General features: G+C 45.9%; 1 protein-coding gene across 1 annotated transcript; it reads right to left on the bottom strand.

Annotated features, from left to right (window-relative positions):
* Window positions 1-7,513: 7,513 nt before the first annotated feature.
* On the bottom strand, window positions 7,514-14,920 carry LOC121444700 (membrane-associated progesterone receptor component 1-like). Its single transcript, XM_041646604.1, has 3 exons — window positions 14,545-14,920; window positions 11,020-11,175; window positions 7,514-8,806 (listed from the first exon to the last, which is right to left on the bottom strand). The coding sequence occupies exons 1-3, from the start codon at window positions 14,867-14,869 to the stop codon at window positions 8,703-8,705; spliced, it is 585 nt and encodes a 194-aa protein (XP_041502538.1). The 5' UTR covers window positions 14,870-14,920; the 3' UTR covers window positions 7,514-8,702.
* Window positions 14,921-15,139: the final 219 nt, after the last annotated feature.

Raw genomic sequence — 15,139 nt, 5'->3', positions numbered from 1 at the left:
GGAATAGCTGTTTGGAATCCACAGAACCAGTGAAGGGCAGCAATTCATTTCAGTCTCAAGTGGACATTCAGCAGGAAGGCATCTGCTAGCGGAGGCGGGTAGCGTACCAGTGGATGGGGTTACTATCGTGTCTCACATTGTGTGCCCATCCACTGCCTCTTGAGCAACCCGGTGTCTGAAGTGGTTACAAAATTGTATGATTTGCCTGAAGTAAAAGCCACAGGTTGTTTGATTGATCGAGCTGCGTATTCCTATTTGAAGAGAGATCTGTTCAGGCGCCTAAAAGCTGAGAAAGGAATGTAACAGATCCCTGTGTGTTACTAACATAAAACCAGGTGAATAGTGTGCTGTCTCTCATGTTCAGTCTCACTTGCAAGCCAATGCTTGGTTTTACTGTTAAAGCTAGGTTTGACTTGTCCCGTCCAAAAGATTGCTCACGGGTTGAGAGTGCCTTTTTTTTTTTGTTGTTTCGTTTTGTTTTTGAGGACTAGCAATGGCTCTTCATGACTATTCGTGGTCAAAGTACTGTTGCCCAAAGTAGCCTTCGAAATTACCAACAACTTAAATTTTGTCAGACAGTTTTCTGGCAACATATTATTCTCCTCCAAGAAAAATTGGCCAACACCCCCCCCAACACATTTTATTCCATTGTATTTATGGGCTTGTATTAGAAAACAGCTGACCGTTTTCAAACAAACAAAACCCACTCAATTTCTTCTCTCGTTTGTTTGCTATATTTTCTTGAGAGATTTTAGGCATCTTTGCTTGGTAGCAAAGATAAGAATCAGATTGCAGAGTTGAGCAGCATGTGCAGTTTGTTCTGTCCTAGGTGTGGCGCTAAGTCATTTTGATGTGGCCCTCTTCTGTTTGATTTGTTTGTTGAATGCTCTCCTGGGGCCTACAAGTAAAAATGCCGCTTTTGCTGCCCCCTGTGAGTTCTGTATCTATCTGTGGGAATGCATTGTAGATTTGTGTCAACCCCTTTTTGGTATAGGCCTTACAAGAAACGTAATAGCTTACTTTGTGCTTGTCACTCCGTGACTTAGGAAAGAATGTAATGGAACAAACTGTTACGACTACTTTTCTTCTTGTTATTTAAGTTGTGAAAAGTATTTTCTCGTATCTTTTTTTTTGTCTTTTCAAACAGGGGCCTGAGTTTTTTGAGTTAAATAGGGGTTTTCGTATGCTTTCCTTGTATGTGCTGCTTATCTGATAAGGGAAAGTCTATAAATGTACTCTGTTCATTTGTATGAATTTCTCAGGTAGAAAGCCATGTAACCTAGGTAATTTGAAAACACAACCAAATCCATGTGCTTTTGTTGGAAAACTGTTTAACGTGTTGATTTTAAAATAAATAGTAATTGATTCCACTTTGGGGGGAACTTTCTATCTGTAGTATGATATGTTGCACTAATGTTGCTCTTTTTGCTTATTTGCATTGTTAGAGAAATGATGCTTATTTCATTTTAATATATTCAAAAATAAAATTGTTAAGAGTGACAATGGTGACTATTGACTGATCATTGGGCTGCCTTGATTGATACTCACCCTAACATTTGCAGACCATTCCAGTATTTTTATTCTACTCCTTTTTGATAGGAGCTGGGTCTGCCAGAGTTGCTAGGACTAAAAGCCAGTTTGTTTTTCATTTTGGATGAACTTAAGCCATACTTAGACTCAAAATTACCCTCCTCTAGGTACATCTAAGCTTAGTTTTGAAAATGTCATACAGGTATACAATGAACTATGTTCTAATGTAAACTCCCCACTTTTCTCTTCCATCTCCCCTAGTTTTCTTCCCTAATATACTCCTTGCCAATTTAATGCTTTATTTATTTTGATAACCCACTACGTCTAGTTAGTGCTGTGCATATGTGCATGGGCCATCCACTGGAGCATGGGAAACTTACCAGAGGCCATACCCTCAAAGAATGATTCCCCTCCCCAAGCAACTGGCCCCTGCTAAGAGATCCTCAGTACAGGGTGGGGCCTGGAGATCATATATACCATCTATACTGGGATTTTGACTGTCTTGACCTTGGCCAGGTAACCACAGCTGCTTGAGTGCATGGGAGAGTGCTAGTCATGTCATGTCCAGAAGGTAGCATGTCACAGTGTTCTTCTATGTCCTCTGACTCTTATCTTCTTTTTGCCTCCTAAGTGATGACCCCAGAACCTTAGTAGTGATGGTGGGTGTGGTTAGTAGAAATCTCCTGTTTTAAGATAAACACACAATACATCTTTTCAAGACAGGGTCTCACTTGTAGCCCAGGCTAGTTTTGAACTTCTGATCCTTCTGCTTCAGCCTCCCAAGTGCTGGGATTATATAGGTGTGTGCCACCATGTTTGGCACAGTATGTTTTATCACGGCTGTTAAATGGTAGCAAAATTGACTCTATGGAATTTAATTTCATCTCATTCCCTCAGTTGTGTGTGAAACTTAAAATTTATGAATGTCCAAAAATAAATGGATGTGGAATGGGGAGTTTAGTCCAAGAAGCTTAGGCCCATAATTTGTCTTTGATCATTCAAGAGTTAACTGTATTTGTACATAAACTAGCAAACTGCTTCAAAGTATTATATAATGAAGATATAGACTGTACCTTTAACTCTGGGCACTTTAGGGCTGTTAATGTTCCTTGCTGGGTTTCATAAGCTCTTTCTAAAACATTAAGGACTGTATGGATGCTTGTTCTGAATAATAAACAGGCAACCCATGTCCCCAGGCAGGCTGACGACAGGCTAGTTAATGGCTTCTCTCCTATGGGCAGCATAAATTGAACTTGTTTATGAAAAAAGAGGCCATATTGTAGGGAAGGGATCAGAGTGAGTCTGGGAGGGTTAGGGGTAAAGTGGGGCTGTGTGTGGATATGATCAAAGCGCAGGGCATGTATGGAATTCTCAAATAATAAAAATATCTAGGAAAATAAAAGCCAAATACTCCTGCCACAAACCCCCAAACTTCCTTAACACTTGGTAACCCCAGTGTCTTCCATAGTAATAGTTCTTAATAACATTGTTCTGAACTTCAGTTTAGAAAGCTGACCCAGAGGCAGAATTTGACAAGTCTCAATATTGTTCAGTCTTCCTGCCTCAGTTTCCTGGTGCTGGGATTACACGGCTCTTAGTACACATAGAAGTCTAACACCCAAAAGTTAAACTCAATTTTAAGTTAAAGTCAAATGACTATATCTGCTGTAACTATTAAAATTTATCTTCTTGAGAATTTTACACATGATTACAATGTGTTATGACCGTATCTGAACTTCAACTCTCCTGGACCCTCCCAAACATGTCCCTTAGTCTTTAAACAAATACTCTACTACATCTAAATTGGTGCTGCCCGTACGTGTGTGAGTACCAGGCGCTGGAGAATGAATACTCTACTAGTGGCCACACCTTCAAAGGAAATTGACTCTTCCCGCCTTATTTGTCATCAACTACAATAGCCCCTCAGATGGGGTGGGATTATGAGCCCCTCAGATGGGGTGGGATTATGAGCCCCTCAGATGGGGTGGGATTATGAGCTCCTCAGATGGGGTAGGATTATGAGCTCCTCAGATGGGGTGGGATTATGAGCCCCTCAGATGGGGTGGGATTATGAGCCCCTCAGATGGGGTGGGATTATGAGCCCCTCAGATGGGGTAGGATTATGAGCCCCTCAGATGGGGTGGGATTATGAGCCCCTCAGATGGGGTGGGATTATGAGCTCCTCAGATGGGGTGGGATTATGAACCCCTCAGATGGGGTGGGATTATGAGCTCATCAGATGGGGTGGGATTATGAGCCCCTCATATGGGGTAGGATTATGAGCCCCTCAGATGGGGTGGGATTATGAGCTCCTCAGATGGGGTGGGATTATGAGCTCCTCAGATGGGGTGGGATTATGAACCCCTCAGATGGGGTGGGATTATGAGCTCCTCAGATGGGGTGGGATTATGAGCTCCTCAGATGGGGTGGGATTATGAACCCCTCAGATGGGGTGGGATTATGAGCTCCTCAGATGGGGTGGGATTATGAACCCCTCAGATGGGGTGGGATTATGAGCCCCTCAGATGGGGTGGGACTATGAGCTCCTCAGATGGGGTGGGATTATGAGCTCCTCAGATGGGGTGGGATTATGAGCTCCTCAGATGGGGTGGGATTATGAACCCCTCAGATGGGGTAGGGTTATGAGCTCCTCAGATGGGGTGGGATTATGAACCCCTCAGATGGGGTGGGATTATGAGCTCCTCAGATGGGGTGGGATTATGAGTCCCTCAGATGGGGTGGGATTATGAACCCCTCAGATGGGGTAGGATTATGAACCCCTCAGATGGGGCGGGATTATGAGCCCCTCAGATGGGGTGGGACTATGAGCTCCTCAGATGGGGTGGGATTATGAACCCCTCAGATGGGGTAGGATTATGAGCTCCTCAGATGGGGTGGGATTATGAAGCCCTCAGATGGGGTGGGATTATGAACCCCTCAGATGGGGTTGGATTATGAGCTCCTCAGATGGGGTGGGATTATTAACCCCTCAGATGGGGTGGGATTATGAACCCCTCAGATGGGGTGGGATTATGAGCTCCTCAGATGGGGTGGGATTATGAACCCCTCAGATGGGGTAGGATTATGAGCTCCTCAGATGGGGTGGGATTATGAGCTCCTCAGATGGGGTGGGATTATGAGCTCCTCAGATGGGGTGGGATTATGAACCCCTCAAATGGGGCGGGATTATGAGCCCCTCAGATGGGGTGGGACTATGAGCTCCTCAGATGGGGTGGGATTATGAGCTCCTCAGATGGGGTGGGATTATGAGCCCCTCAGATGGGGTGGGATTATGAGCTCCTCAGATGGGGTAGGATTATAAGCTCCTCAGATGGGGTGGGATTATGAGCCCCTCAGATGGGGTGGGATTATGAGCCCCTCAGATGGGGTGGGATTATGAGCCCCTCAGATGGGGTAGGATTATGAGCCCCTCAGATGGGGTGGGATTATGAGCCCCTCAGATGGGGTGGGATTATGAGCTCCTCAGATGGGGTGGGATTATGAACCCCTCAGATGGGGTGGGATTATGAGCTCCTCAGATGGGGTGGGATTATGAGCCCCTCATATGGGGTAGGATTATGAGCCCCTCAGATGGGGTGGGATTATGAGCCCCTCAGATGGGGTGGGATTATGAGCTCCTCAGATGGGGTGGGATTATGAACCCCTCAGATGGGGTGGGATTATGAGCTCCTCAGATGGGGTGGGATTATGAGCTCCTCAGATGGGGTGGGATTATGAACCCCTCAGATGGGGTAGGATTATGAGCTCCTCAGATGGGGTGGGATTATGAGCCCCTCAGATGGGGTGGGATTATGAGCCCCTCAGATGGGGTGTTACTATGAGCTCCTCAGATGGGGTGGGATTATGAGCTCCTCAGATGGGGTGGGATTATGAGCTCCTCAGATGGGGTGGGATTATGAACCCCTCAGATGGGGTAGGGTTATGAGCTCCTCAGATGGGGTGGGATTATGAACCCCTCAGATGGGGTGGGATTATGAGCTCCTCAGATGGGGTGGGATTATGAGTCCCTCAGATGGGGTGGGATTATGAACCCCTCAGATGGGGTAGGATTATGAACCCCACAGATGGGGCGGGATTATGAGCCCCTCAGATGGGGTGGGACTATGAGCTCCTCAGATGGGGTGGGATTATGAACCCCTCAGTTGGGGTAGGATTATGAGCTCCTCAGATGGGGTGGGATTATGAAGCCCTCAGATGGGGTGGGATTATGAACCCCTCAGATGGGGTTGGATTATGAGCTCCTCAGATGGGGTGGGATTATGAACCCCTCAGATGGGGTGGGATTATGAACCCCTCAGATGGGGTTGGATTATGAGCTCCTCAGATGGGGTGGGATTATGAACCCCACAGATGGGGTGGGATTATGAACCCCTCAGATGGGGTGGGATTATGAGCTCCTCAGATGGGGTGGGATTATGAACCCCTCAGATGGGGTAGGATTATGAGCTCCTCAGATGGGGTGGGATTATGAGCTCCTCATATGGGGTGGGATTATGAGCTCCTCAGATGGGGTGGGATTATGAACCCCTAAGATGGGGCGGGATTATGAGCCCCTCAGATGGGGTGGGACTATGAGCTCCTCAGATGGGGTGGGATTATGAGCTCCTCAGATGGGGTGGGATTATGAGCCCCTCAGATGGGGTGGGATTATGAGCTCCTCAGATGGGGTAGGATTATGATCTCCTCAGATGGGGTGGGATTATGAGCCCCTCAGATGGGGTGGGATTATGAGCCCCTCAGATGGGGTGGGATTATGAGCCCCTCAGATGGGGTAGGATTATGAGCCCCTCAGATGGGGTGGGATTATGAGCCCCTCAGATGGGGTGGGATTATGAGCTCCTCAGATGGGGTGGGATTATGAACCCCTCAGATGGGGTGGGATTATGAGCTCCTCAGATGGGGTGGGATTATGAGCCCCTCATATGGGGTAGGATTATGAGCCCCTCAGATGGGGTGGGATTATGAGCCCCTCAGATGGGGTGGGATTATGAGCTCCTCAGATGGCGTGGGATTATGAACCCCTCAGATGGGGTGGGATTATGAGCTCCTCAGATGGGGTGGGATTATGAAGCCCTCAGATGGGGTAGGATTATGAGCTCCTCAGATGGGGTGGGATTATGAGCTCCTCAGATGGGGTGGGATTATGAGCTCCTCAGATGGGGTGGGATTATGAACCCCTCAGATGGGGTAGGGTTATGAGCTCCTCAGATGGGGTGGGATTATGAACCCCTCAGATGGGGTGGGATTATGAGCTCCTCAGATGGGGTGGGATTATGAGTCCCTCAGATGGGGTGGGATTATGAACCCCTCAGATGGGGTAGGATTATGAACCCCTCAGATGGGGCGGGATTATGAGCCCCTCAGATGGGGTGGGACTATGAGCTCCTCAGATGGGGTGGCATTATGAACCCCTCAGATGGGGTAGGATTATGAGCTCCTCAGATGGGGTGGGATTATGAAGCCCTCAGATGGGGTGGGATTATGAACCCCTCAGATGGGGTTGGATTATGAGCTCCTCAGATGGGGTGGGATTATGAACCCCTCAGATGGGGTGGGATTATGAACCCCTCAGATGGGGTGGGATTATGAGCTCCTCAGATGGGGTGGGATTATGAACCCCTCAGATGGGGTAGGATTATGAGCTCCTCAGATGGGGTGGGATTATGAGCTCCTCAGATGGGGTGGGATTATGAGCTCCTCAGATGGGGTGGGATTTTGAGCCCCTCAGATGGGGTGGGATTATGAACCCCTCAGATGGGGTAGGATTATGAACCCCTCAGATGGGGCCGATTATGAGCTCCTCTTCAGTTGGTGCTTGAATTTTGGCTGGTGAGCAGGTAACCACAGATGCTGAGAATTCTTGGGTGCAACAGCCATGTCATGCCCAGAAGACAGCCACTGCATAGCACTACCCCACCCCCCAGCTTAGAGTTAAAAATATTAAAACAAGCAAGCCACACTATACTGGGTAAAACCTTTTTATTAACTGACCCAAACACTTCATTTTGTTTCTGATTTGAGGTAAAACCATTAAACACAGCTCACAAGAAAATACACTGACTATTTAACTACAATTACAAGAGTCTGAACCCTCACTAGTTGTTCATATAATACTTTTACAAATGTATACAACTGTAGAGTCTACTTAAGCTAGGTTTCGTATTAACCAAAGAGTATTATCCAAGACCTAGACACTTGACTACTACTTTCAAAGTGACTACGATTTTGTAACAACAAGGATTTAACTGTTACCTTAGGAATGTATTTTCCTTTACTAATCACTCAGTTAATGCCATGTAGTGTTTTCTCATTCTTCAGAGATGACGCTGAAGGCTTTTTGAAAAGCACACACCTGTTCCTGCCCTCTATGTTCCACTCAAATTTCACATTTGGTCAAACAACTACATAACCATTGCCTGCTGCAAGCAACAAGACTGGGAAGCCAGACCTATGATCTTCATGTGTTTAGGGTTTTATTTTTTCCCCAAAGTTCTACTTTGAATGTCAGGTGCTGCTTTAGCCCCGACTGTCAATTACTGTGAGAGAGAGTTACTGTCTATGTTGAGAGTGTCCACATGCGGACAAGGACAGCTAAATCAGTCCAGAAACACAGGACATGTATTTGTGCCAACTAAGCCCAACATCGAATTTTCATTTTGTTCCTGAACTTCTCTTAAATCAATACCATAGCCTTTGGAACATTGCAGATTTGTTTTAGAGGTAGACGAAACAGAAATCATGCAGTTAAGTCATTTGAATAAGATAGGCTTGTTTTCAGAGAACAGTGACTAGAAGTTGATCCTTCTTCATTCCCAATACACTTACCACTGTGACCAATTTGTGAAAACACCCAAGTCTTTGCTCTCTCTCAGAAGAATCAAATTGCATTTCCGCTTGTTCTAACTACTGCTAGAAGAAAAACAGCATTAACATTTGCATGACAGCACCGCAGCTCACTTTCTGGATGTGTGACACAAACATCATGCATTCTAAGACAATTTTGTCAGTGTCACTAGTGATGGTAATTAAAAAAAATTTACAGCGAGTTCAAAACTTTTCTAAATACTGAAATCACCATGTTTTAAAGACAGACTGGAATGTTACAAATGATTTTGCAAAATACAAAAATAGATATGCTTCCAGTGAATGCTTCAGTCATTCTTCGAAGCATTCTCATCTTTCGGTTCTTCATCATCTGAGTACACAGTAGGCTCCTCCCCTTCCTTCAGCAATTTGCCCACATGATGATATTTGACTGGAGGGGCAGAGAAGAAAAAAATAAATGACCATTCTCATGCTTCACAAAAAAAACCCCACTACATTTAATTTTAAATGAGAGGTCCAAACAATACACTCAGCAACGTGTGAGGTTTCTTGAAGGATATAAAAGGATTATATCATACTCCTTGCCAAAAAATGAAATTAAGACTTTTGTTCAAATCAGAGAACTATAAAGCAACAAGCAATGCCAGTGAACTGAGCACTCTGTGGGGAGTGTGGATAGTAAGACCTCACTATGGATTAGGGGGCTGTAGAACACTTCATGGAAGAAAGATATGATTTGGAAAATGGATGGATGGACTATGAGTGAGAGTTATTTCCCGAAAAATGCAAACACATTCAAAGGTACACAGGCAAGACTGAGCGTATCTGGAAAGCCAGTAAAAACATGTTGTCAGGAGTAGAAGTGGCATTTGGAAATAGGAGGAGCTAAGTCTGGCTGATCAGCATGTGGGCTATTAGAAAGACCTGAAAAGCCAGCCCGAGAAACCCGAACTTCACCTATTCGTGGCAAAGGTACTGAAAGTTTATAAGAAAAAGAATGACACAGCAAAATAGTACTCTGGCAATGTTATCACCAAGATATGAAGGGCCGATTTCAGTAAGAGCAGTTGAACAGGGTGACCAGGAGGCTGGTATGCAGAGGCAGATGGGAAGGAACCAGGGCAAGAAGTAAGATCCTTAGGAATTAAAGGGAAGAGTATGAGAAAGCTTTAAAAAAAATCCTTGCAAACATCTATTAGACAGCTTATGAACAAATGCCTGGGAGTTAGGTGTGAAGTCAGAATCAGCAAGCTCCATTATAACCAAGTGAATCCAGGGTTAATGCAAATTTCCTTTCTGAAACAGGGAGGGATGAGAGGAGTAAACAACCCGCCTAAACAGGTAACTAAAGCTGCTTCTGTGCCATTGGGAACAACTCAAAATTCCCTCTTCGAAGGCAGCATAAGGGGTTGGTGGTGGCGGCACCTGGAAACCTGCTTAAGGGGAATCCACAATGACGTTGAGTGTAGCTGAGGTGTCACAACAGGGGGGGTTAGTGCTAAGTGAAAGGGGTGGTGGGCAAAAGAAAAATATCACCCGTTTCCCACTGATGCTAGATGGCTCTAGAACAGAGCTTTGTGGATTCTAAATTATAACTCATTAGTTTCATGATGACAAAGGCACCTGAGCTGCAAATGTTAGTGACGATGTTAGGCAGCTGGGCTGTTTTCAAAGTCCAAAGATTTGCGTCCTGCCTTGAAGGCTATACTAGGTCTGTTTGAGATCCAAACTTAAAAGGCAGTGTCACCTCTGGCTAATTATTAACCAAGAACTCTCTCAGCTTATTCTGAAAAATATGCTCGGACAGGGCTAAAAGAGCATGGACTAGTTAACTGATGGTGGAGCTAAGTAAATAAAAAGCTTCCCCTCCATGGAAAATCCTCTTCCTCCAACAGTGGCTGTCATGGTCTTCACATACATTCCATAAAATCTGACAAAGATTAGTATAGTTCAAATCTGTGGCAGTGAAGTAATCTTAAAGTGATCATTTAACCCTTGGAGTTTAGGTTAGACTGAAGCAAATCCCTGCATTCTCATGATTTGAATTTAACCCCTTATTTCCACCTTAATTCTAAAGACTTTACCCCCTCCTATACACAGCATTAAGCCTGAAATAAATGCTTCCCTTTTCTTTAACAACAATGCAGGCACCATTGTTGCTGGGTAGATTATAAGCAGCATTTACAGATGAGGCCTCATTTACACTTTAGGCTAAATTAGATTCAATGAGAAGCTGTTTGGAAGAATACAAGTCTCCCATTCTTACACAGAGCTGTGGGCTGCCTTTAAACAGTTAAGGGCTACAAGAGAGGGCTTGTGAAAATATCTCTTCTGGAGGCAAGCGGGCCATTGTCCTTTCCGCTACACACTCTGTATGGAATCTTAATACCTTTAGGCAAAAACTTACACATCAAAATTAGAAGCCCAAGCTTCTGTAGAGGACAGGCCAAAAATTGGTATGTCATCATAGCAAATGACTCAGCACTGCCACCATTACTCCATGCCACAAACTTGATCAATCCGAAAATTTAGGAGCCTATCAAAATGCACTCAAGTCAGGATGCTTAGTGATAACTATTGTTTGATCATGATCTGCATTACTTGTAGAAATTTGATCCAGGCACAATATAAATAAATGCTTACAAGTGAACTGAGATTCCCAGTCACTCAGGGTCTCCTGCTGGGAAGCAGTGAGGTCAGAAAGATCATCATACTCATCCTTCAGTGCTTCTTTATCCAGGCAAAAGGTGGCAAGGCCCCTGGATGCATCTCTTCCGGCAAAGACCCCATATGGTCCCTCTTTAAAAACAAAACAAAATCAAAGATAGATTCTTTACAAGATAATACATTTCTGGGTGGCTCAAATACAGAAGATGGGATTATTGTTCTTTGTATTGAATGATTCCTTTGAATTTTCCAATTCCATTCTTAAGCTCCATGTACACTTTGATCATTATATAAGGGACACTGAAAGATTTACTGTCACTTCATAAGGAAAATTAAATAAAAATGTGTAGCATTTGAAATCTCCTATGACCTGCACATAGCTAATATGAAAACAAGGGATTCTTTTGAGGGTGGCCTTGGAATGAGCATACAATCAATGAGTCAGCATTCAGCTTGAGGACTCCAAAGCTACAGGTTGGCTCTATTCTAGGGGTTTGAGCCAAGAGAAAGTTTCTTAACCACTACAGTGTAAAGAACACATTTCCTTGTCAATCTACTCTGATATAATTTAAATGACGTTTGATTGCAAGACTCAAACCCTGAGGAATCTGCAGGAGAAATAGTTTTACAAATATCAGTGGTTCAAAAATTTATCCACATGTTATATAAGCTTCACTGTCAAAAATAAGAACTAAAAACAAAGGAGACCAGTTTGAGTATTGTTTTTAAGTATATACAAGGTTGTGAAAACACTAAATTTTCATTGAAAAAAAAAAGGCTGCCATCAGTGTCTCCAAATAATCCCAAATGCTCTTATGCATAACATCATACCAAGCTTTTGTCTGAAAGCAGTGGATCATTTTGTTTTTACCTAAAGTGGTTGTTTAGACTCATTTAAATATTGCACAAGCAAAGGAAAAGAATTCAGTCTACTTTAAACAATGCCTTTTTTTTCCCCCAAAAGTAGGCTGGATACTAGGTAACTCTGAGAGCAAAATCTTTATACCAAGTAGGAGAATTAATTGTATTTCATTACAGTGTGGTCATCTGAACCCTTAACTGACCCAATGTTTTTCTGACATATTAGATAAATTTTATGATCTGTTTTTTTGGGTAGGATGGATTAGGGCTTTGCATATTCGAGGCAAGCACTCTACTGCTGAGATACACCTCAAGCCCTTATGGCCAACTTGTAAAACATGGGCTGGTTTAGTCACCATCACATGCTGCCACTAGAGAAGGTTAACAAAATTAACTTCCCATGTGTGTCGCAAATGTGTACTGTTAATGGAAATAGTAGCACCTAGTGCTTGAAAACAAATTATTTTGGTTTGGACGCCACCATTTTAGGAATTATGGTCCCTGAACTGGTAATGCACACTTAACCAAGATCTGAGGCAAATATTAAGTCTTTGAAGGATACATTTTGTTCACCATAAAGCACATTAAGTAGATGCTTGGTGGACAGAAATGTGTGGTGATTGCTAGCACCTACAACAGTGCTGTGCCCATAGTACCAGGCACTCATATGAATAATTTTTATTTCCACTATGATACAGCTCATCACTCTTCCTGAACCCTGTGAATAATTGAGAGCAGGGACTGGCAAACCCCACGCTGGGTTGTGCTTGCTTTTTTTCCCCCCTAAGGAAAACAGGCCCTGAGACAATGCATTGTACCAGGTCACGGAGCTGGTCGGTGACATTCTAAATGGAGAATGCAGGTGGACTCCTAGTTGTCGTTATTCCTGTGCACACATCGAAGTTCCTCACGATGACTCTGCAAACTCCAACCTACCTGCTTTAGGATGGAGGCTGCTTGACTCCCAGCTGTGCTCTCTGAGAGAGCCGAGGCTCCTGGTGATGACTTGGCAAACTACAACCACAGGCCCATGCCCCATGCGTTTGTTCTGACTACTTTATGGTTTAGCTCAATAATTACAGGTATTTACACGATTGTTTAGTGATAAGGTACTACCGTAGTGACAAATAGGATGTAGTGTTGATATCATTTTGCAGTTACATGCCTACAGGAAATACATTTTCTAAAATGTCTGAAAGCAAAAATGAAGGGTGAGGGTTCGTGCCCATGTGATTTTGCATGGCTGGACTCTGGAGACTAAGGAGTGGGTATGTCTGGTTTGGATTAGTGCTGGCTATTCTTCTCTTTCTCAGACCAATGAACATGTGAACACACCCCCTGAGTTCCCAGTGCTTAGAGGACTCCATATTGGAGTCTTCTTCCTCTTCAAAGGTTCTAGAAAGCAGGGCTTTTCTAACCTGGCTGATTCCCAATTTTGCTTACAGGGCAGTATTAAAATGGAGATTTTTGGCACCCCTTCCCCCAGAGGTAAGTGTGGCCATGGCTGGTCAGGTCAGGGATCTGTATTTTTCACCAGCATCAGGTGATTCTGACAGGCAATCCGGTTTGGAGAAACCTCATCTCTAGGATCCTTTGCAACACTTCAGCAGCCGTCCAGCCCTTGTTTTCCCTCTGGTCCGCTCTTCCTGACACCCCCCCACCCATCGGGCTTCACAGCCTTACCCTATTGTTTCTCAGTACCCTCCCACTTCTCCCTCCCAACCCTGGTTTCATTTATTTTTATTTAAAGAAAGATTTTTTTTGCCTCCCAGTCCCCCCGCCCCACTATACACTAAATATGGTGTTTCTGATCAGCTCTTCACTTTCCTAAGGCCCACCACCTTCTGCTCTTAATGCATTCTTAACTATTCTCCTCCTCTCCATCAAGCTGGTTTGCTTGTTCATCTTCCAGCACCTCAGTCCACCCAACACAGCACGCGCACACACATACCAAGTACATGTTACATTCCAAAGCGCCCCCCCACCAGACAAACGGTGCACACCAAACACTCACCGCGCATGCACACAGTACACACACACACACACACACACACACACACACACACACCCATTCTCCGCCAGGAACAATGCTTCTACCTGACACTAATCCCCTTCTCCACTTTCTCTCTCTCTCCACACCCTTACATTCCACCAAGGCTCCTCCGGCGTCATGGGCTCCACGTCTTCTCAAGAGTCTGGGCCTCTCTGGAGACACCTTCATTTCCTTTTCTCAAGTCCGAAGCCTCCTCCTCTTTTCAGGACCCCCCCCCCCCACACACACCCGCCAAAGCCCGATACCTTCGATCCTTTTCTCAAGTCCGAAGCCTCCTTCTCTTTTCAGAACCCCCACCCCCACCACCCGCCAAAGCCCGCTACCTTCGAAAACTTCCTCAACATCCCGGGCCTTCGAGCCTCACTGTCCCTCCCACCCGCGGCTTCCAAGCGTCAGCCTCCTAGGGCAACACCCCCTCCCTCCGTTTGCACGCCCCCCCCCCAGCGCCTCGAGGCCCTGGTCCGCTCGGGAGCCGCCCGCCTTCCCTCCAGGGTGTCCCACCTCCCTTCACCTCTCCACTGCCCTGCTCCCTGCTCGGGTCCCCTCTTTTGTCTCGCTCCCCCCCCACCCCGGCCCTGTCTCCTTACCCGGCCCGTAGAATTTGCGGCCTTTGGTCACATCGAACACCTTGCCATTGATGGCCATAAGAATGCGCGGGTCCTGGACGCCATCAAAAAGCCTCAGCTCGGCAGGGGTGAAGTCGCGCCGCTTCAGGCGGGGCAGCGGGGGCGGCTCGTCGTCGTCGTTGTCGCCACCGGCTCCAGGCTGGTCCCCGCGTACGATCTTGTAGAGCAGGAAGATGCAGAGGCCGAGCAGCAGCAGGTTGAGCGGAGACGTGAAGATCTCGTGCAGCAGCCCGCCCTCCAGCTCGCTCGGGTCGGCGCCAGTCGCCACCGCTTCCTTGGCAGCCATGATCTCTGGAGCAAAGGTTGGGCCCGGCTAGGCAGAGCTCCGGAACACTACCTTTTCTCCTCCCTCTCTGCCGAACAGTGGTGTCTGGCGTTCTGTGGCAGCGGAAGAAAAGCCTCGCGGAGGGGCGGGGCCGTTAGGGGGCGGAGCCTCAAGCCACGCCCTTCCCAACCACCTAAGCACCCCGCCCTCCCCCTCCACCCCGCCCTGCACTGGTAGGCTTGGACGTGGCTTAGGTCTCCTAAGTAGCCTCTGTCTTGGCTTCTCCCCTCC

The sequence above is a fragment of the Microtus oregoni genome, unplaced genomic scaffold (genome assembly GCF_018167655.1).
Source record: "Microtus oregoni isolate MIOR12 unplaced genomic scaffold, Mior012 000138F_ref0000102, whole genome shotgun sequence".
Classification (NCBI taxonomy): domain Eukaryota; kingdom Metazoa; phylum Chordata; class Mammalia; order Rodentia; family Cricetidae; genus Microtus; species Microtus oregoni.
Note: the sequence above shows the minus strand (reverse complement) of the source record. Positions and strands in the feature narration are given on the sequence as shown.